The sequence below is a fragment of the Thamnophis sirtalis genome, unplaced genomic scaffold, assembly GCF_051295495.1.
Source record: "Thamnophis sirtalis isolate CommonGarterSnake01/CBP01778 unplaced genomic scaffold, rThaSir2_p1.2 scaffold_1, whole genome shotgun sequence".
NCBI lineage: Eukaryota > Metazoa > Chordata > Lepidosauria > Squamata > Natricidae > Thamnophis > Thamnophis sirtalis.
In genome coordinates, this window is record NW_028261381.1 from 153,305,162 (window position 1) to 153,327,597 (window position 22,436).

General features: G+C 46.8%; 2 protein-coding genes across 5 annotated transcripts in view; both read right to left on the reverse strand.

The window, feature by feature from the left end:
- The window catches only part of FBXO34 (F-box protein 34), a 74,667-nt gene that overhangs the window by 33,406 nt on the left and 18,825 nt on the right, over positions 1 to 22,436 (reverse strand). The window lies entirely within an intron of this gene.
- On the reverse strand, positions 1,104 to 21,117 carry LOC148049781 (uncharacterized). Its single transcript, XM_087704813.1, is given in 5 exon segments — positions 1,104 to 1,181; positions 2,418 to 2,567; positions 3,508 to 3,709; positions 17,514 to 19,582; positions 19,584 to 21,117. Coding segments are annotated over 5 exon segments (3,264 nt in total). The 5' UTR covers positions 20,349 to 21,117.

A 22,436-nucleotide genomic window follows, 5' to 3' on the forward strand; every position in this document is an offset into this window, starting at 1 on the left:
TGGACATATCAAGCAATCTGGCCTTTCATTTACAACATATCTGCAAAGTACCCCATTGATCATAGCTAAGATTAAAGACACATTGATAAAGAGAGATATGCTTAATGTCTGACATCTCCTACACAGCCTCAATTCAAAACTACCAATGAGAGGAATCCCTGAGCACAGCAATCCAACTGCCTATCAAAATATCTAGCATTTGGACAAAATATAAACAAAAGAGGTAAATGTTAAAAAAAATGTTACTGCAATACAGGGATTTTTCTTGTACAAAGTAAGACGATTTATCCATGAAACTCAAGTGCTTCTACGGTAGCACTAACAGATATCATCCCTTCATGGTTGATTGGGAGCCACCCAGAATTGGTTAGAAGATAGGAAGCTCTATAAATGTTAACAGAGTTGGAGATCTTCTAGTCCAACCCCCTGCTCAAGCAGAAGACCCTGTATCATTTCAGATAAATGATTGTCCAATCTCTTCTTAAAAGTCTCTAGAGATGGAGCACCCACAGCTTCTGGAGGCAAGTCATTCCACTGATTGATTGTTCTAGTTGTCAGGAAATTTCTCCTTAATTCTAGGTTGTTTCTTTCCTTGATTATTTTCATTGCTTCTTGTTCTGCCTTCAGATGCTTTGGAGAATAGATTACTCCTTTTTTCTTTGTAGCAACCCATTGGAACATTGCTATCAAGTCACCCCAATCCTTCTTTTCACTAAACTAGACACACCCAATTCCTGCAACATACTTCATGTTTTAGTCTCCAGTCCCTTAATCATCTTTGTTGCTCTTTGCACTCTTTCTAGAGTTTCCACATCTTTCTTATATCATAGCAACCAAAACTGGATGCAACATTCCAAGTATGGCCTTACCAAGGCATTATAAAGTGGTATTAATACTTCACGATTTTTAAAAACTAGTGTTTTAAGTAAATAAAAAGAAAATAATGGCGTTGGATAACAGGTACCTTAATTCCCAGTCAGAAGGGGCGTTGGTCCTACCTGAGACGCCCATTCTCATAGGTAGGGAGGAGCAGCCAGGATTGGGTATTGCTGTTGCCTTCTGCCTAGAGACTGAGCCAGTCATCTTTTTTTGGTGATGCCCCTCTACTGGGGCCTTCCCCCAGTTTTCAGTGAAGGCGTGGAGATGACGAGGCCTGTGACCTGCGAAATGGCAGTTGAGACCTGAAAACAAGGCACAAGGCACAAAGGAGAACTCCCTCCACCACAGTAGACTAACTAACCTAGGGCGGGAACTGGACCAACTGCCATTTTCCAGAGTAAGGGACAGGAGGCTCCAGTAGAGGAACCTACCAAAGCTAAGTCCCATGGGGGAGGGAAAACTACTGATCTGCAATGACCTGCTGTAGCACCCTACACCCGAACACTGCATCAGCCGATGCGAACGCATCCAACCTATAATGCCGAATAAACGGCGATGGTGAGGCCCATGTTGCCGGTCTGCAAATGTCGCCTATCAGAGCCTGCAAGGCCCAAGCTGCCGAAGTGGCAGCGCTCCTTGTCGAATATGCCGTAATACCCGCCAGCACAGGCAACCTCTAGGCCTCATATGCCAAGCGGATCCACTGACTAATGGACGTAACCCTCTTACCCAGCGATGAAGGTTGGAAGGATAGAAATAGTGCCTCCGACCTCTGGAAGGAGGCCGTCCACTTCAAATATATATGCAGGGCCCAACAAACATCCAACCGGTGCCACTGCTGTTCTGGTTCCCTAACCGGATCCGGACAGAAGTCTGGAAGTACAACCTCCTGGGAACGATGGAACATAGAATTCACCTTTGGCAAAAAAACTGGATCTAACCTCAACACAACCCTGTTGCTGTGGAACACACACACAAATCCGCCCTGGAGGAAAGTGCTCCCAATTCTGACACTCGTCTAGCAGACGTGATAGCCACTAAAAACACCACCTTAAGAGTTAGGAGCTTCAGGCTAACTGTCCTCAACGGCTCAAAGGCTTCAGCCCTGAGGGCCCGCAACACAGTAGGGAGGCTCCATGTGGGAAACCTATGAACCACTGGAGGGCGTAAGTTGGAGACCCCCCCCAAATAAACCTCTTAGCAATGGGTAATTGGGTGAGGGAAACAGAACCTTCCCCTGGAAGAACAGTAGCCAGGGCAGCCAGCTGCCTACGCACTGTGCCCAGGGAAAGCCCCCTATCCAATCCATCTTGGACGAAGTCCAGTACCTGTGGAACAGAGGCCCTTGTGGGCACCACCTGGGCAGCCTGGCACCAGGTCATGAAGGAAACCTATGTGGAGTCGTAGATCCTTGTGGTGGATTATCTGCGTGAGGCCTCTATGGTCCTAATCACGCGTGCCGAGAAGTGAACCCCTCAGGTGTTCCCACTCAATCTTCACACGCTAGTTGCAGCCAGTGTGGCTCCGGGTGAACTAACCTCCCCTGGTGTAACTGTATCTCCCTCTCCGTAATCCACCAAGGAGGCCAGACCGACAGGGTCATGAGATCTGCAAACCAGGCCCTCCGCGGCCAATACGGTGTCACCAGGATCAGCTCTGTCTGTTCCCTGACTAGCTTCTGAATGACCCTGGGAATGAGGGGGAGGAAAAGCGTACAACAGCCCGTCTGGCCACCTCGGTTCCCCGAGTTGGGAACTGAGAAAAGAACCGGAGAAGCTGTGCATTACCCGGAGTGGCGAAGAGGTCCACCACCAGTTGCCTGAACCTCTGGCAGATGCTCTGAAACAGCTCCGGGGAGAGCCTCCGTTGCCCACCATCTCTCGACTCAACCAGGCGGCCTGATGGTTGTCAAACCCCGTAATGTGCTCTGCCCAGATCGACCGCAGGTGTCTCTCCATCCAGTTGCCCAGTGACATCGCCTCGGCGTGCAGTGCCTTGGAATGTGTGCCACCTTGCCGATTGATGTGGGCCTTGGCAGCCACATTGTCGGTGAGAACAAGTATGTGATGATCCTCGACAGAGACCCAAAGGTGTTGGAGTGCCAGATGGATTGCCCAGAGCTCCAACCAATTGATATGGTGTTGGAGCTCCAGCCATGACCACCGACCCTGTGCCAACTGAGACCCTAGGGTCGCCCCCCAGCCGAACAGGCTGACATCTGTGGTTAGGACGAGGCGCTCCTGGTCCCTGAAGTCGCATTCCTGGAGCAAGGCTGGGGACAGCCACCACTTGAGAGAGATCAGTACCTGAGGGGTGGCCTCGACCTTGGCTGTCAAGCTGCTGGTGTTGGCCCTCTGGAACGGCAGGAGTCACCACTGCAAAGTAGTGGCACTACCTCAATGCAGGATATGAGCTTCCCCAACAAGCTGGAGAGGCTATGGGAACATAATGGTCCCTGCGGACTTGCTTAACCATTTTAACCAAACTGGACCTGCAGTCCGGGGAGAGAAAAACCTTCCCTGAGCAGGAATCTATAACCGCCCCCAGATGGAGGATCCTAGTGGACGGGGAGAGAGAACTCTTATCAAAGTTAACAGAAAAACCTAACCATTGTAGGGTGACTATTACCTGCTTAAGGTCCACCCTCGTCTGACTCGGGGATGTTCCCTGAGTGTCATCCAGGTAGCAATGTAGTCCAATAGGAAATGCCCTTAGGTATGCCGCCACTACTGCCAGCACCTTGGTGAAAACCCTGGGTGCAGACGACAATCCAAATGGCAGGGCCCTATATTGGTAATGGCGCTCCAGGTAGGAGAACTGGAGGAAGAGTCTATGATCCGAGAATATGGGGTTATGGAGGTAAGCCTCTGTAAGATCTATAGATGCCATGCAATCCCCCTCCCGAACCCCTGCCAAAATGGACTTAAGGGAGGCCATCTTGAATTTGCGATAAACCAAGTATTGGTTCAACAGCTTCAAGTCGAGGATAGCTCTCCAGCCCCCCGAAGACTTGGGCACAAAGAACAGGTTCGAATAGAACTCCCGCCCCACCTGGTCTGACGGGACCGGTTCCACTGCAGCGATGTCAAGCAGATATTTAATAGCCTGACGCATCAACCTGCGTTTCTGTATGAGTTGAGCCAGGGGAAAAGAACAAAAGAAATTTGGGGGAAGGGACATGAACTCTAAACGAAGACCATGAGTGACCGTGCTGATCACCCAGGCATCCGAGGAGATCTCCACCCAGGGCTCAGAGAAGAGAGCCTGGAGATCACCAATAGGTGGGGTCATGCCCGAACTATTTGCCCTGGCGGTAAGGGCGACCACCTCCCCCTCAAAAGGGGACTCTGATGTTGGAAGCGAGAACTGTCCCTATTGTAAGGGCGGAAACTGCAGCGAAAAGCTAACAGGATGACTATCCATACTCAGTTAGCCATCACTTAAAGAAAAATTCAATCCAAAAATTAAAAAAAAATACCTGTGGAAGAAATCTAGGTCACAGAGAAACAATTTATATGTCTCGACAGCCAGTCGACTGAGCCGAAAACATGGAAAAGGTCCCAGTAGAAAAAAAAGATGACCGGCTCAGTTTCCAGGCAGAAGACAACAGCAATACCCAATCCTGGCTGCTCCTCTCTATCACTATGGAGCATTATAGGGATAGGTTCCACAATTTTTGGAGGACATTAAATTTGTGAAGACTATAGCGCTTAACAATAGCACTTAGGATTATATACCACTTCATAGTGATTTTACAGCCCTCTCTAAGCGGTTTACAGAGTCAGCCTATTATCCCCAACAATCTAGGTCCTCATTTCACCCATCTTCCAAGGATGGAAGGCTGATTTGAACTGCCAAATTGCAGGCAGCCGGCAGGCAGCATAAGTAGCCTGCAGTACTACACTCTAACCACTGTTCCACCTCAGCTCAGGTGGTGCAGTATAATGAACTCTTAATAAAACTTTAATAGGAATAATAATTAAACAGGCATTTTGGGATCAAGTCCAGCTTTTGAAGTTTTATTTATTTGATTCCTTTCATTCAGGGCCTCAAAGCAGGATACATGGAACTTCCTCCTTCCATGTGAAGTAAAGTTAGGCTGAAAGAGGGTAATTGGCCCAAAGGAAAAAAATCATGCCAAAGTTCACCCGTCAGGTGAACTTTGGACATTAACTTGTTCAGCCTCCTTCAGTAAATATGGAGCCTTCCAAGTATAACGTACATCTCATAATTCTCCCATCAACACACTCTTTATAAAGAGGTAGCCTTGTATAGCAGTTAAAGTGCTGGAGTACAGACATGGAAATCAAGAAATCAATACTGAGGGCACAAGAACTTATTAAGTAACTTTGGGTCAACCTTTATCTCTTAATCCAACCTACTTTCAAAGGGCAACTGGGCATCATGTTGGAGGGGAAGCAATGTTCAAGTTATTGTAGATAAATATCCACTGTCTTGCACTCAATCAGGAGAATGCTGAACCTAACAAAAACATATAATATTAAGTTAGTTTACTCCTACCTCGCCTTTAAATTGCCCTGGAATTCTATGTGCACTTGGCACCCTAAAGGATTACAACAGGCAGGGCCTGGCATTCAAAGACAGAAATTAGATCTGGACAAATTTTTGTTTATTTTTATTACAGCAGTCCCAGCCCATCCTTTTTGCAGTCAGGCCAGTTAACAATGGAGTACTGTGCTTATTCCAGATCTGAAGGCAAAACTGGAATCCTAAATTCTGTCTGGACATGTTGAATATCAACTGGGCAATGTTCCTAAAGCACAATACGAAGACTTGGGTGGGGGTGGGGGACAGGGAACCTGTTTTAGTATTTCAGAAACTGTAGACAACAAAAAACATGGAATGTTTTCGCATCGTTATTGTGAAATTGTGTGTGGGATCTTGTTTGTATGCCCTTTAAGGCAAAAGGGCAGGAAGACCGGGAAGTGCACAACCCCTTTGTGAGTTAGACATGCAGTCGAAGCAAAAGGGAGCTTGAAAGGTAGGCAAGAAGGGCCAATAAAAGTATTTCCTTTGTCCAATCTCATGGCCTGTTCCAGAAGACCTGCACTTTCTGGAGTTAGCAGTCACAAAAATTATCTCCTAGTATGTAGAGAAGTACCGGGGGTCCTCATTTAGCAACTACCTCAGACGGTGACTGTTCAAGTTACAATAGTGACGACAAAGTAACTTTGCAAACCAATCCTTGCATTTATGATCTTTGTGGTCCGCAAAGCAAAAAAAGCTGAAGTAAGATCAAAAGCACAACTGCGGTTTCATTTAGTGACTACTTTGCTTAGCGAACAAGTTGCTGGTAATAAATAGAATATTGGGATTAGATAAGAAGTCAAAGATGGGGGGGGTCATAAAGAAAGCTAGAGAATCCTGGACCCATCGTGGCTAAGGGGCGGCCTTTGAACAGGTTCAGTTGGTGTGCCAATTGTGTCCTTTCCTGGCCTAGGAGATTTTGCTCACCATCACTCACCCTTTAGTCACCTTCCAGTTGAATTACTGCAATGCAAGATAGGTCAGCATGCACTTGAAAACAACCCGGGAGTTATGACCGAGTCCAGCATGCAGTGTCATGTGCAGTTTTGGGCACCTCACACTTTGTTCATGTCACCCCCCTGTTCTATCACCTTTAAAGATTTAAATGGCATAGGGCAGTGATGACTAACCTCTTTCTCCTCACGTGACGAAATCGTGGGCACGCACGCATGCAACAGCACGCATGTGCATACCCACACTCATAATGCAATGCGTCCCGCCCCCCGCCCACATGAATCCCCAGTGTGACCCCCACCCCCACATGTGTGCTACCCCCTCCTCGTGCCCTGTTTGGGGCCTAGCAGGCCTCCCTGAAGCCTCCTGGGACCAAAAACAGGATGCGGGGGGGGGGGGAGCCACACACACCCACACCCGCTCCGCCCGCACATGCATTCATGTCTCCCGCATGCATAGTAGAGATCTGAAAATCAGCTGGCCGGCTGGAGGCACACATGCATGCATAGTAGAGCTAAGCTTATGCGATGGCTCACGTGCCCACAGAGGGCTCCACGTGCCACAGGTTCACCATCACCGGCATAGGGTACCTACCTGTCTGCCCTGCCAGTTTATAGACAGGGTAGGCATGCTCCAAATCCCTTTCCTTAGCTATTACTATCTGGTATGACCTCAATGAGTTGCCTTTTCTATGGCTGCAATCCAATTCTAACCATTACACATCTCTTGTTATTGTTGTTGTTAGTTGAGAAGTCGTGTCCGACCCATTGTGACCCCATGGAAACTTCCTCTACCATTCTCTGGAGTCCATTTAAGCTCACACCTACTGCTTCAGTGACTCCATTCAGCCCCCTCATTCTCTGTCATCCCTTTCTTCTTTTGCCCTCAATCTTTCCCAACATTAGGCTCTTCTCTAGTGAGTCCTTCCTTCTCATTAGGTGGCCAAAGTATTTGAGTTTCATCTTCGGGATCTTCTAAGGAGCAGTCAGGGTTGATCTCCTCTAGGACTGACTGGTTTGATTGCCTTGCAATCCAAGGAACTTGCAGGAGTCTTCTCCAGCACCATAGTTCAAAGGCCTCAATTCTTTGGCGCTCAGCCTTTTTATGGTCCAACTTTCACAGCCATACATTGTAACTGGGAAAACCACAGCCTTGACTATACGCATTTTGTTGGCAGGGTGAGGTCTCTGCTTTTCAGTATGCTGTCTAGATTTGCCATAGCTTTCCTCCCCAGGAGCAAGCGTCTTTTAATTTCTTGGTTGCAGAGAGCTCTGACAAAATGTGATCCACTAGGGAAGGAAATGGAAACCCACCACTCCAGTGTCTTTCCCATGAAAACCCCTTGCACATTTTACAATTATGTATTTCTTTATTTAATAATTTATTTATTATTCTTTTTTATTAATTGTGTTTTGTGTGTGAGAGAGACAGAGACACCAGCAGAGTCAAATTAGGCATTTTCTGAATTGACATGCTGAGCCCAAATGGTTTGCCATGGCTGTACTAGAGCCATATTTTTCTTGCTCATGACTAGAAGTACCACAGTACAAAGGAAGAAAATGATGGAACTGTTGAAACCACAAGGATGACTAAAATTTGCTGTGCCCAGGATACAAGGCTCATCACTATTTCATTGTAAAAAGGAGGGGAAAAATTCAAAAAAACTTTTATCTCCATGATCAAAGGGCTTGCAAAGTAAAATTCTTATGGCACAGAATGCTCAAAGCTTTGACATACAGAGCACAAAAGCAGCACTTTGAATGTGTCATCACAATCACTGCAGCTAATTGAGAGCGATCATGCTAAGCACAGCCATGGACACACAAAAAAGGCACAGCGAAAAAAGCATGTTCTCAACAGCTGTTCCACATTTTTGCCACTCCATTTTTCTCACCACCTGCTTATCTTATAGATCGATGTTCCCTCTAGCTGGATGCTCTCCAGCTGGCTGGGAATACTGGAATGTGTAGCCTGAATGCAAATGGAGGTCAGCAAAATGTAGAAGACTGTCCTAGAAACAAGACAAGCTCACACCTGTTTTTCTGACTTCTAGATGCCAAAGATAAGGTGAAACTGATGAGGGAAGGAAGATTAGAGAACTACGTGCGGGGGGGGGGGGGGTTGATGAGATTTGATATTAGTTAGATATTTTTAATTTGATCTGACAACAATCTGCTTCTTGCTTTGGAACTTTCAGTGAAAGAACAGGAAACACAGTTCTGCTTTAGAAAAGAAGGAACTGTTTGCAGCATCTAAGCCTTTGGCATCATTTAAAACCCAAAGCTGCCTGTGGGCTTACTTCCCACTCCTTTCTGCCACCAGAACATACTTTCTATTTCCACTTGTACAGTATTAATTCAGTTGATTTGATGTCATACTTTTACTATGTACTTGTTTTTCTCTACTCCTTACTTTATGCTAGAAATAAATATCTTAAGTAGAAATGGATGAATATGCCTGCTCTTTCTATATCCAGAATGTCAAACTGGATTTCCTTGAGGGCCAGATCAGCATTGTAGTTCTCCTCCATGGGCTGGCTGGGAGGGGGGAAGAGGAGACAGCTTTGCTATTTTCAGGCCGGCTCCCCAGGCCAGATTTAAGCATCCAGCGGGCCGCTTCCGGCCCAGGGACCTTGAGCAGCCCCTGTTCTATAGTGTGTCCATTTTTTTTCAAATTCATTCTATTTTGTTTCCATCTCATTAGCCAACATTCTCCTAAACAGTCTACACATGAGAACTTACATACGCACCCTACTTCATATCTATTTCTTCTAACATATATTGTACATGTTAGTAAACTAAGTTCTTTAGTGCAAGTAATTTGTATGCATTCTTTGTCTGAAATTTTTTATTAAGAAATCTGGAAAGAGAGAAAATTGCCAGTTCTCCGTACTACTCAAAATTTCTGCTATCGGTTTTCCAGAACCTCTCAGAACCTACTGAATTTTACCCCTGGTTCAGATGTACTTTATAGCATTTATACAATCATGAACCAAATAAGTATCTTCCCTATCTCCTCTGTACTAAAAAGACGAATATATTTTTCTCATGTTTCCGTTTTTAAAGTCCTTTCTACATTGCATGCCCAGATCCTCCTTAGAGCTAATGATTAATTTTGCAGAGACCATAAATTCATATTTCAAGCCCAAATTCACAAGGTGTCGGCCTGTGAAATAACACCCCCAGCTGAAGTTTTGGAAGAAAGTCCAAAAGGAACTTGCAAGATGAATGTAATGTTTGCTAACTAGAACCAGCATGCTGGTTTGCTATTTTTCACTGTATAATCACAGCTGGCTCTATTCAGAGACTGAAAAATATGATGGTAAAAAATGAAACACACACCAAAAATGTCCAGGTTTTGAAAGCAATGCACACACAGCAGATAAGGCCTTGTTAATTATCAGCTTTCTGGAGTTAGTCATCTTTAAACCACAGTTAAAACAGCTGTGATATACTGAGCTCATTTAACCTGTCTTTGAAGTATGTTATCTTTTTTATGGAATTGGTCATTTTCTACAAGGACAAAACCCTGAGTATATAGTTGTATAAACCCTACCTAAAATTATTGCAAACACTTCAGTATATACATGTCAGTGAAGCCAAACAAAACAATTTAAAATTTACCAAAATCTTGTTTGGTCAGGAATTGCATATCTTTATGAGCAATTAAACATTCAGATCTTACCATGCCTGTCACACAGTTTTGCCAGATCTCCTGTAAATCATTTATTACCAAAACCTTTATAAGCAGAAATGTTTAAAATCTTCTCCCAAGCCATTTCTGGGAGGATCAGAGGACCCCCTCTGTCCTAAAAAACCATTGATGATAGAGGATAACCAGAAGATAGCGGTTACTGAAGATGCAAATACCTTCAGTAACAGCTAGCAAATATCTGTGCTGGTGACAAGAGTATAGACTTTTTCTCATGAGTGTTCCAGCCTAATTATGAATTTCTTCTTGAATATTTGGCTAATATGGGATCTAAGAAGACATGTTGCTTGGTTCTAGTTGATTTGGTTGAATGTTCCCAGAAGATGAGGCTGGACAATAAGTACTTTACATCATTTTTCACCTTTCAGAGGTCAGATGTAGCTTGGGCATGTTGCTGGATACAATAGAAATCCTGGATGGCCCGATGGTTGTCCTACTCGGCATCAGTTGGTATACTGTCTCCATCTCTCCTTGGAGTTGATGGATGTAACTGTCATGGTCCATGCTTTAACCATTCCTACTTAGATCACTGCATGTGCATACATTTACTAAATAAATAAAAATGCTGTAGTCACTCATTGAAGAATGTTTGGAAAATACAATTAGTTCATCTACCACAAAACTAGATATTTTGATACACTTTTTACCAACTCCCTTTCCTGTGTCTCCCAACAATTGCTTTGGTTTCCAATTTGCTTCCAAGCCCAATTCAAGGTGCTATTTTCAACCTATAACATCCTATCAAATGACTGGATTCTTTTCCATAGTTACCTCCTAATAGTTTACTATCTCTCTCAAAAGTCCTATATTGTGCTCCATTAAAAAGACAGTTAGGGAAGTTGCTTTTGCTAGTAATCTGGTCTCTGAATTTGTTTTAATTTCTTTCTCATGTACCTCCTTGAGGGCTTAGTTTGCACCACAAGGGAAATTAGAAATACTTTAACACAAGTAAGTTCATATTGTTGCTTAATTTATTTTTTTCCAAAATTGGGAACCAGTGGAAAAATTAGCTTTGAAAGGAGTAGAGCAGAGGACATAATCTTCAAGAAAGCAATAAAGTAAGGAAAATGGGGAGAATCATGAATTAAAGAATAGAAAACAAGGATACAGAAAAATTAAACTTAGACTGAATGAATGCTATCTCTCTTCCTTGTCCATCTTAAACTTTCTCTATGGGACAAGAATATGCTGCATTTAAGAATAATCTCTGTATTTTGAACATAGCCAATATGATAGGGCAAGTATGAAATAAATTAAAATCAAATAGCAGAAACAAAAACAATTACCATATTTTTTAGAATATAAGATGCACCTTTTTCCCTCAAAAAAGAGGCTGAAAATCTGGGTGCATCTTACATACTGAACACAGAATTTTTTGCCTCTTGAAACCCCGCCCCTTCACCATAATGGCTGTGCATAGCTTGTAGGAAGCTTTCAGAGAGCTCCTGGGGGCTGAGGAGGGCATAAATGAGCAAAAAAATGGCCTGTTTTTTGCTCAGTTCCCCCCCCCTCAGCTCCCAGGAGCACTCTATAAGCTTCCTAATGCCCTATTTTTGACAAAAATTGGCCATTTTGTGCTTGTTTTTGGGTGGCCCACTCCCCAGGAACGCTCTACAAGCCTCCTAAGGGCTATTCATGCCCTTTTTTGAAAGAAAAACAAGCCTGTTTTTGAAAAAACCGTCTGTTTTGGGGAGGAGAGTGCAAAAACTTTTTTTTAATTTGCCTTATACTCTGGTGCGTCTTATACTCCGAAAAATATGGTAAAATGTTCTACCCATCAAATAGCAAGAGATGGCAAAAGTCAATACTGAAGAATGCAAGGATCATAATGTAGCCTCCAAAACCACATATAAACCTTAGGCAGCTCATCACATGTTAATGTTCCCAGGATGCAGCCATTCATGTTGCCCCACCCCAAAGCTCAGTTGGCGATTTTAGGTCTGATTAGCTTTCTCTCCAATAACATTAACATTTTTATTTGCAAACATTTTCCTCTCTGAGACACCATCTGATCATTCTCCTACATACAGTCTGAAAGTCTTATTTAAACTGGATTGCCATGAGAATAACTGCTTGTTCAAGAAGGATCACAGTTAAACAGGAACCAGGTAAAGAGCTAAATGTTTAACAGACCCTTGATAGACTGTCAAGTCATTTTAACAATTCATTACAGTATGCTGTCCAGGAAGAAAAATTCTTTGTTAATTTGCTGAAGGAAAGTTCATGGAGAAAAAGAAAAAACCACCCCATTCTTAATGACCTGCAATCCCACCCAGAATGAAAAAGACCAGGAATTTAGCATACGTTCTTTCTCAGGCTCACTTTACTGTACAAACAATGATTAAATGGCCAATCCTGCACAAGAGATAAGTCCACCTCAGAAAAATGCAATGGAATGTAATAATATCCATGTTGTATCTAGATACTTTGTCTGTTTCCTCCCTCCATCCCATTCAATTTCTCTTAAAGGAATGGCCAGTGTAATAGATTGCACACTGCAAAACAAATCAGCCCTAACCAGGAAGTTAATTAGTGTGGAATCCCCCCAAATCATTTATAATCGCTCCACTATAATTTAAGCATCCCTCAGTTCCCCCTCAGATATTATTTAGTTGCACACTTAACACAGTGAAAAGAAACGGCAAATAAAATAGGAAAGTTACCGCCCACATAAAATCAGCAAGCATTTCCCCATGACATTAAAGAAAAGGACACCAACCTAAGTACCATACTTCCTGAAGAAAATGGATTATAGATGGCTAATGTGTAAGCAGCACGGGAGGCCTGTTTATTTAAACCCTTAGGAGAAACAACAAACCTAGCAAGGTTAATAGTCCAACTTTAGTGTAAGTTGTGTGCAGGTTATTGCAGTACTGGAGGGTGTGGTGGAAGGATAAGTCAAGAAAAAAAATAACTTAGCTTTGAAGTGCTCTTAAGAATGAGAATGCAATTAAATACTGCTCTGTGCCAGGTACAAGCTGTCAGATTATCCTATGGCATCTATTATAAAATTGGACTCCTCACTTAGCTCTGTAACATGGCCACCTGCCTGCCAGTATACATTACAGTTTCTCATATAGGTTTTGTAAAAGGAAATGCAGGGGAGGAAGCTTCCCTTCCATCTCAGATTTCCAGATGCTAGTTTTTGTATTATTTATGCCATGCTAATAAATATGTCAACTAAAAAGAACAACTTGGGAGTTTAGGAAAGCCCTCGTTGATATTTTAAGCATTTCTCCATCTGGAAACTATTCTGATATCAGAAAACGTTTGGCTCAAAAGTGTTACATGGATCAGAGATATGTCAATGGCAAGGTCTATAAAACAAAGAGCAACAGATGTAGAATTGTCTAGGTCCTCGATTTCACCCCACAAGACAATTACGTGTCAAAAAAGATCCTAGAATCTGGACATTTTTTTTGTAATTATACGATGTATTGTTTTTTTCCCCTAGTCATCTTCAATGGTCAAAGGCTGCAAGAGGTATGGCAGTGATTTCATTAATTTCATAAAAAGTAGGGGGAGATGGGTTCTGAAATTCCAGGGTTTTTTCCCATTGTGAGATGTTTGAGGATGCCAGTTTAAGTTAGGTATATAATATTTATTGCAGCTAATTGTCTTTAGTTTTCCACAGATAACCACTGGACAATTGTGCCTATTTTATTCTGTGTTTGCCATTAATGGAATTTAAAAACCCGCAAAACAGGAGGTAGGAGCTCTACATGGAACAAGAGTTGTCCACCCTTTCCCTACACAGATATGTGGTTCTGCGTAATATTCTATCTTAAGTTTCAGCAATCATAATCCAAAACTTATTACTTTGGATTTGTATACAGTCCTATCTTGCAGACCAATCCAAGAATTCAATTCTAGGTTAGCAGGTGAGGGCCATCTGACATTCAAAAGAGAAGCTATTCAAAAGTTTAGGTCAGCGATAAAGAAGGAACATCTTCAGGATTCCACTTAATGGCATAGTTTCATAGAATGGAGCTGGATCATGCCCATCCCACTGGATCTGATGGGATAGGCAGAAACAACTAGAGACAGAAGTCCTAGAAATAATCCGGCCCTGTGCTGTGCAAGGTTTTATAGGTGACAAGTAGTACTTTAAACCCAGAATCTAGTGGGAGCCAATGCAGCTTGTAATGCAGTTTGCAATGGTGTTATGGTGCATCTTAAAACTGCTTGCACCACTGTATTCTAGACCAACTGCATCTTCTGAATACTCAAGGGCAGTCCCATGTAGAATACATTTCTGTGTAATAGTCCAGCCAGGAAGTGACTAAGCAGGAGTGACCATGAGCAGAACTTCCCAATCCAGAACTGGGTATAATTAGCATATAAGGTAGATTTCTACATAGCCTCCTGGCCACAGCTGCCACCTGCTCCTTGAAAAAAACAGTAATATTACCAGGTTTGTTTGGGAGAATACAATTATCCCAGTCAGAAAATTAGGAGGAGGCCTAAAACTCAAACCCATTCAGTTTTGCAAGGATTAAGTTACTCATCCAGATTTCCAAAGCCCCCAGGCACTGGAAAAGAACTCTGAAGATACTGGAATTGCTGAGGGCACTGGTGTATAACTGAGTATCATTACCATTCTGGTGATACCTAACCCAAAGTTTCCCTACCTTTCTGGCTTTGTGAAATGGCGTGGGGCATGGGGTTGGTTCCTCATGTGTGGTGGCAAGCGCATGCGCAGTTCCATTTGCACAGTTCTACAAGCAGCAGTCCCGCATGCACCCCACTCATGCAAATGGAACACACATGCTTGCCCTAGTGGGGATGCACGTGCGCACATTCGCCGGCGACCTCCACAGACTCGTTCCAAATGGCTCAAGGTCCAGTGGTTGGGGACCCCCTGATCTAACCCATTCTCAATGAATAACCTAATACAATTATTAATTTGTAAGAGCCAAGGTAGCGCAGTGGTTAAATGCAGCACTGCAGGCTACTGCTAGATCAGCAGGTCAGCGGTTCAAATCTCACCGGCTCAGGGTTGACTCAGCCTTCCATCCTTCCGAGGTGGGTAAAATGAGGACCCAGATTGTTGGGGGCAATATGCTGACTCTCTGTAAACCGCTTAGAGAGGCCTGAAAGGCCTATGAAGCGGTATATAAGTCTACTGCTATTGCTATATTGCTATATGAACACTGTCATAATTATGCCATTCAAGCTGTACTTCGCAATATTTTCACTGAGAACAAAAGCTTTATCTGAATATAAGTTCAGAAAATTTCTGCACGTAGATCAGGTCAACATAACATTGTTTACTCCACTAACCCGAACTGAAAATTTCAGCAATGTAATTTCAGTAATGGCTATCTCCCTGCCTATTGTGAATTTACTGAGGTAAACCAAGGAGGTTTATTGACCCTGGAAGTTGCCTGACACAGCCAATTTTGTGATTGTGATCATCACAAATGGTATGAACTAAGAGTGTTGTGATACAAGACAACAGGATGAACTTATTGTATTATCAATTCATGTATTTGGCTTCATTAGTTAAGATCTTGTTTTATCACATACCATTATGTTCTGAACTGTTCTCCATTTCTATCCCTACCCATGCATTAAGACCTAGATGGAAATGGTTTGGTTTCTGGTGTGAAAAGGGCGTTGGTACTTACCTGATACGCCTCTTCTCATAGTGGGGGGAGGAGTATCCAGGATGGGTTTGACCTTATCCTCTCGTGATTGGTTTGAGTCAGATAAGCTCTTTGGGCTCCGCCCCCTGGCAGTGAGCATGCCCAGTTTTATGACGAAGAACTCTCTCCGACTCGTTGCATCATTCACTCCAGACTCTTGATTCAGTTTTTTTGCTTTTATTGTCTTCCAACATCAATAATTAAATAACAATATAAACAATGAACATAACACTTAGTTGTACAAACATAGTCAGGGAGGGACTGGATACTCCTCCCCCCACTATGAGAAGAGGCGTATCAGGTAAGTACCAACGCCCTTTCTCCATAGTGAGGGGGGAGGAGTATCCAGGATGGGACGTACCAAAGCCTGCACGTCCCTAGGGAGGGAGATCCCTGAGGCCATATGTCCCCCTCTCAGGCCTGTTGAGGCACGGGTCCTGCCCTGTGAACCGCCTGCAACACCCTGCGGCCGAACGAGGCCTCTGCCGAGGCAAAGGAGTCCAACTTATAGTTCCTAACAAAGGGAGAGGGGGAAGCCCACGTGGCTGCCCTGCAGATTTCGGCCAGGGATGCTTGTGTGGCCCAGGCCGTGGATGTGGCAGCACTCCGTGTGGAGTGGGCTGTGATATGATTTGGTGTCTGTAACCCCTGCGATTGGTAAGCAGTGGCAATGCAGGTTCGCAACCACCTGCCGATAGTGGTGGAAGTTACCTTATTACCCAGGGATCCTGGTTGGAAGGAGACAAACAGGGCTTCGGATTTCCTGTTTGGCCTGGTTCTCCTGAGGTAAATCCTCAGAGCCCTCCTAACGTCCAGAGTGTGCCACTTCCTCTCCAATGGGTGAGAAGGGTCTGGGCAGAAGTTGGGCAAAATCAGTTCCTGGGCCCGATGGAAGCAGGAGCACACCTTGGGAATGAAGGATGGATCCAGCCGTAACACCACCCTATCTTGGTGAAAGACACAGAGATCCTCCCTGGTGGACAGCGCCTGCAGTTCGGATATCCGCCTGGCGGAAGTGATGGCCACCAGGAAAGCCACCTTCAGGGTCAGGAACTTAAGGGAAACTGTTTGTAATGGCTCAAATGGGGCGCCCGTTAGAGCGTCCAATACCCTGTGTAAATCCCAGGAAGGGTACCTGTGTACCGTAGGTGGTCTGAGGTTGGAGGCCCCCTTAAGGAATTGCCTGACCATGGGGTGGTGCGTCAGGCTCTGGTTTCTGCCACACAGGAGAACTGATGAGATGGCTGAGACCTGTCTCCTAATTGTGTTAGGAGCTAACCCTCTATCCAGGCCCGCCTGGAGGAAGTCCAGAACCTGAGGCACCGTAGCCTGGATGGGGTTGAACCCCCGGGAGTTGCACCAAGAGTCAAAGGCCCGCCAAGTGGAGCCATAGATGCGCTCTGTGGAGGGCCTGCGGGCGGCCTGGATAGTCCTTATCACCCTGGGGGAGAAGAGGTCTTTCCTCAGGATGCTCCGCTCAACCGCCAAGCGGTCAACTGGAGCCATTGAGGATCCGGGTGCTCCAGCGCCCCCTGGCTGAGGGAGATCCTCTCCTGGGGAATTCTCCAGGGCCTCTCCACTGACAGAGACTGGAGATCTGCAAACCAAGGCCTCCGGGGCCAATGAGGAGCCAACAGAACCACTTCCGCCCCCTCCTGAAGGATCTTCCGTATGACCCTGGGAATCAGAGGCAAGGGAGGAAAGGCATACAAAAGACCCCTGGGCCATGAGCTCCGCAGAGCGTCCGTCCCTTCCGCCCCCCGTGTCCGGTACCTGGAGAAGAACCTCGGGAGCTGAGTGTTGAGGGGAGTGGCGAACAGATCGACTTCCGGGCGCCCGAAGCGCTCGGCCACCTCCTCGAATATCGCAGGCTGTAGCCTCCACTCTGAGTTGTCCACCTCGGCCCGGCTGAGCCAGTCGGCCCTGGTGTTGTCCACCCCCGCTATGTGTTCTGCCCTCAAAGACCGGAGGTTCCTTTCGGCCCACTGACCCAGACGTTTGGCCTCCTTCATGAGGGCCCTTGATCTTGTCCCCCCCTGTCTGTTTATGTGAGCCTTGGTGGTGATATTGTCTGTGAGGACTAATATGTGCTGGCCCCTGACCGAATTCTGGAACCGTAACAGAGCCAGGCGGACCGCCCTGAGCTCCAACCAGTTTATGTTGTGAGTCCCTTCCGCCTGAGTCCACTCTCCTTGCGCCATCTGAGCCAGCAGATGGGCACCCCACCCACTCAGACTGGCGTCCGTCGTTACCGTCAAGCGGTCTGGTGTCCAGAAGGTTTCGCCCTTTGTGATCGCTGGGGATGTCCACCAAGCCAGGGAGCGGGAGACGTCTAGCGGGAGAAGTACCTTGGTCTGCGAACAGCGTCTTCGCTGGAACGGCAAGAGGAACCATTGGAGATCTCTGGTGTGGAGGCGAGCCCACGGGACGATGCCAATGGCGGAGACCATGGTGCCTAGTAGTTTAGACAGAGTGGCTAGGGACACCTTGCGCTTCCTGGCTATCGAGGAGGCTAGCTGTCTAAGCGCTATCTGTCTGTCGGGTGACAGGAAGACCATGCCCGCCTGGGTGTCTATTCTGGCTCCTAGGTGAATCAGACTAGTAGAGGGGTGGAGGTGACTCTTGGCTAGGTTCACTGTAAACCCATGGTCCCTCAGGACTGTCATGGTGATGTCTAGGTCTTGCAGAGCGCCCCTAAAGGAAGATGACTGCAGGAGCAGATCATCCAGGTAACATTGGATGCGCACCGGGACCTGTCTCAGGTGCGCTGCCAGCGCTGCCATTACCTTTGTGAATACCCTCGGGGCCGAAGACAGCCCGAAGGGGAGGGCCCGGTACTGATAGTGATGACCCATGTAGCAGAACCTGAGGTACCTACGGTGATCCTGGGCAATGGGGATGTGCAGATAGGCCTCAGTGAGGTCTATGGAAGTGAGAAAGTCTCCTTGTCTAACCCCCTCCAAGATAGAGTGTAGGGAGTGCATCTTGAACCTCCTATAGCGAATGGAACGGTTCAGGCGTTTCAAGTCAAGGATCGCTCTCCAGCCCCCAGAGGCCTTGGGGATGACAAACAGGATGGAATAGTGCCCCTGACCCTGTTGCTCTGGAGGCACTGGCTGGATCGCCCGGATCTCCAACAGGTGTTGGATGGCTTCCTGCATCAGCAGCCTCCGGGTCGGGTTCTTAGAAACCGGACATATCCGGAAGAAGCTCGGGGGACTGGAAAGAAATTCGAGTGAAAGGCCATGCCTGATGGTCTTCTGCACCCATCTGTCAGAGGAGGTGAGGTCCCAGCGGTCAGCGAAGTGCGCTAAGCACCCCCCAATGGGGAGAGTGCTGGACCTAGCTTTAATATTTGCGGAAGGAGCGCCCCCCTCCGCCTCCTCCGCCCCCTCGAAAGGGCCGCTTCTGTTGCCTGCCTCTTTGCTGTCTGTCTGGGTACCTCTGTCTAGCAGGGAATCCCCCTTGATACTGCCTGCCTCCTGAGAAACCTGCCTCTGACCCCCTAAGGAAGTCCTGACCCCGAAAGAAGGAACCAGAGTCCTGACCCCGGGAGTAGGAGCGTCTGGGGTATGGAGTTGACCTGAAGCTGCCTTTCTTCTGGGCAGTGGCGAGGACCTTCCTCTTGTCCTTGTTCTCAACCAGGAACCGGTCCAGAGCCGAGCCAAAGAGGGAGTCCCCTGTGAAGGGGGCTGAAGCCAGGCGCCACTTGTGACGAACCTCCACCTGCCACTGTCGAAGCCACAGCAGCCTGCGTGATGCCACCGACGATGCGATCGCCCTGGAAGCGAATCTGGCTGCAGCCAGGGTGGCATCCGATGAGAACTGGATGGCCGCTGCGAGCCTGTTGATGTCCTGATGTGACCGGGCATCTGCTATGGGGGTGCGTTGCTGTAGCTCCTGCAGCCACAGCAAGGAAGATCTGATGATGAAAGAGGCTGTGGTGGATGCTTTCACCGCCCAGGCCGCTGCTAAATGGCCCCTCTGCAAGGTGAGGTCTGCCTTCTTGTCCTCCGCCTTCAAGGCATCCTCTGGCTCCCCAGGCATGTTGGTGGATGTATGAAGAGCCACGATTGGATCATCTATGGTGGGCTGTGCAAGTAGCTTAGCCAGCTCTTGGTCCACATTGAAGAACATCCTGTCTGAAGAGGAGGGTGATGGGCCCTTTGTAGGAGATGCCCATTGGCGCCTTATCAGGCCTAGGAAGGTCTTGGGCGTAGGAACAGTGTCTGCCTCGATGGCCTGCTCATCAAAGATGTTCTCTGCTGAGAGGCCCTGGCGTTGGGGTGTGGCCTCCGCTGCTCTGTTGCCTAGCTTGACCGTTGCCTTGGCCTTGAAGAGCAGGGACTCAAACAGTGAGGGCTGGAACAACCCAGTGAATGTGGGTTTAGGAGGAGGCATGCCTTCATCCTCTGATAGCTTGAGTTCTCTGATCTCGCCTTCCTCACTTTCATTGTCACTGTCCTCCTGGGATGAATCTGAGGAGCTGTGAATCTCTTCCTCCTGGGCCTCTGGGAATTCAGGGGCCCTGGGGGTGGGGGGGAGGGGGGCCCCCTGAGGCTGTGGCTGCTGGAATGCTGCAGCCATGTATTGCTGAAAAGCCTGCATCATTAATTCTTGGAAGTTGGGGGCTCCTGTGGGAGGCGCTGGGTTGGGGCTGAAGCCCCCCTGAGCAGGGGGGGGGCTGCCCAAAAGGGGAAAGCCAGTAGGCAAGGCTGCCCCCACAGTAGGGGTGATAGGGGATTGCCACCCCTGAGTGGAGCCCCAAAGCCCCGAGGTGTCTATAGGGATCCTTGTTGGCAGGGCTGGATTCTCCCCTGAGCCTCCGCTGGATAAGGGAGTGCCTGAATTTTCCCCCCCTTTGCCTGGGGCGTTCTGATGGCTGGCTGCTTGGTTGCAAAGTCTCTCTAAAGCCTTATGCCTCCTCCGCTCGTATTTAGAGGGCTTGGGGGGCTTGTGACCCCTCCCTTCCTCTGGATCTGCCCTGGGGGAAAGGTGCTTGGTTTTGCATTTAGCCTTTCCTCTTCCCCCCCCTCCTCGGGCAGTCTCTGGGGAAGCCACTGACCTGGGTGCTTGTTCTTCTGCCCCTCCGGTGGGGCTGCAGTCCCTGCTTGCAACTGCCTGGGATTCTCCTTCCTGGTAGTTGCTGGGCGCCGCCATTTTGGACCACGTGGGTCCTCCCGGCTTCAAAATGGCGCCGACCGGCTTGCAAAGGGGCGCGAAATTTAAAAGTGCCTGAAGCGAGGCTTGAGCTCCTGAGAGCTTGCCACGTGCGCTCCCAGCCGGATTCTCTTCCTCCTGCCTCTCCTCCGATGCCGCTGTGGCCAGGAACAGCTTCTTCGGCTTCCTCACGATCCTCTGGCCACGTGGAGGCAGCGCGGGCGCTCCAGGGCGTTTGAAAGCCCTGGTTCCTCGCTCAACCCTTGAGGGGAGCAACGGAGCGCTCCAGCGACTTACAAGCCTCAGCGGTTGGGGCTGCCTGCTAGAGGCTTTTGCCCTTTCTCCTGCTGCCTGGTCAAGCTCCTCACTGAGAGACTTCGGATCTCCTCAGTGTCCAGGGCAGCCTGCCGCCCCAGGGGGGCTAGTGGCAGTTCCAATCTTGCAGGAGGAGGCTGTGTATAAAGCAGGGAGGCAAACTCGACGGATCCAAATGAATTTTCCTAGTAAATTCCTGGAGCTCTCGAATGAGCAACTTCTCACGAAGGTTTTGAGTCAGAAAACTGGGCATGCTCACTGCCAGGGGGCGGAGCCCAAAGAGCTTATCTGACTCAAACCAATCACGAGAGGATAAGGTCAAACCCATCCTGGATACTCCTCCCCCCTCACTATGGAGAATAAATGAAATCTTTTCTACAACAAATGAATTTTCCAAGGTGCTTTAAAATCCTTGTGAAAGTTCACTACCAAACAAAACAATGAAATTTCTAATTCAAATCTGAATTAGTTACCTTTTCGGTGTATAATATACACAAACTCTGAGAAATTTTAAATCCGATCAACTGTAATAAATGATAGCTATCAGGAACACCATGTGCTAAATGGCAAGCCAAGCTAAAATAGTTCAGGATTGATGGGACAATTGCTAGGACAGAGAGAAACCATACAAACGTCAGCAAGAGTGATTGAATATATTGAAGAACACAGAACAGAAGAAGGAACAAATTCCCTCCTCAGAGAAAAATTACAATAATAATGAAAGCAGTTTGAGTTTGACAATCTCTGCAATGAGAATCCGGTATATTCTAGTCCATTTATAAAAAGGCAGCAATCTATTCTACTCTAAGCTGTTTCAGAGAGGCATAACACTTGGGTATGAAGGAGGTCTTTAAATAAATTATCAATCAGGCAAGAAAAATAAAATACTGTAAAAGGGCATGCATGTGTGTGTGTTTAGTGTGCTGCCCATCTCGCCAAGGGGCAACTCCTGATGACTTACAACCAAGTAAAATAACAAGATAAAACATTTAAATGATACAATAATAAAAATATATGTTAACATTGACTAAAAATCATCAAAGATGGGAAGGGAGCAAGATGTACACAGGATGGAGGCGGAGTGTTATCTCAGCATTTCCAGGATGGCATGCCCACATTGGGGCCCCAGGTTTCCAAGCTCTTTCAAAAGGCCAAAAGGGTGGGTATGGAGCTCAAATTGAGGGGGGGGGAGACATGATGTTCCACAGAGCAGAAGCCTTG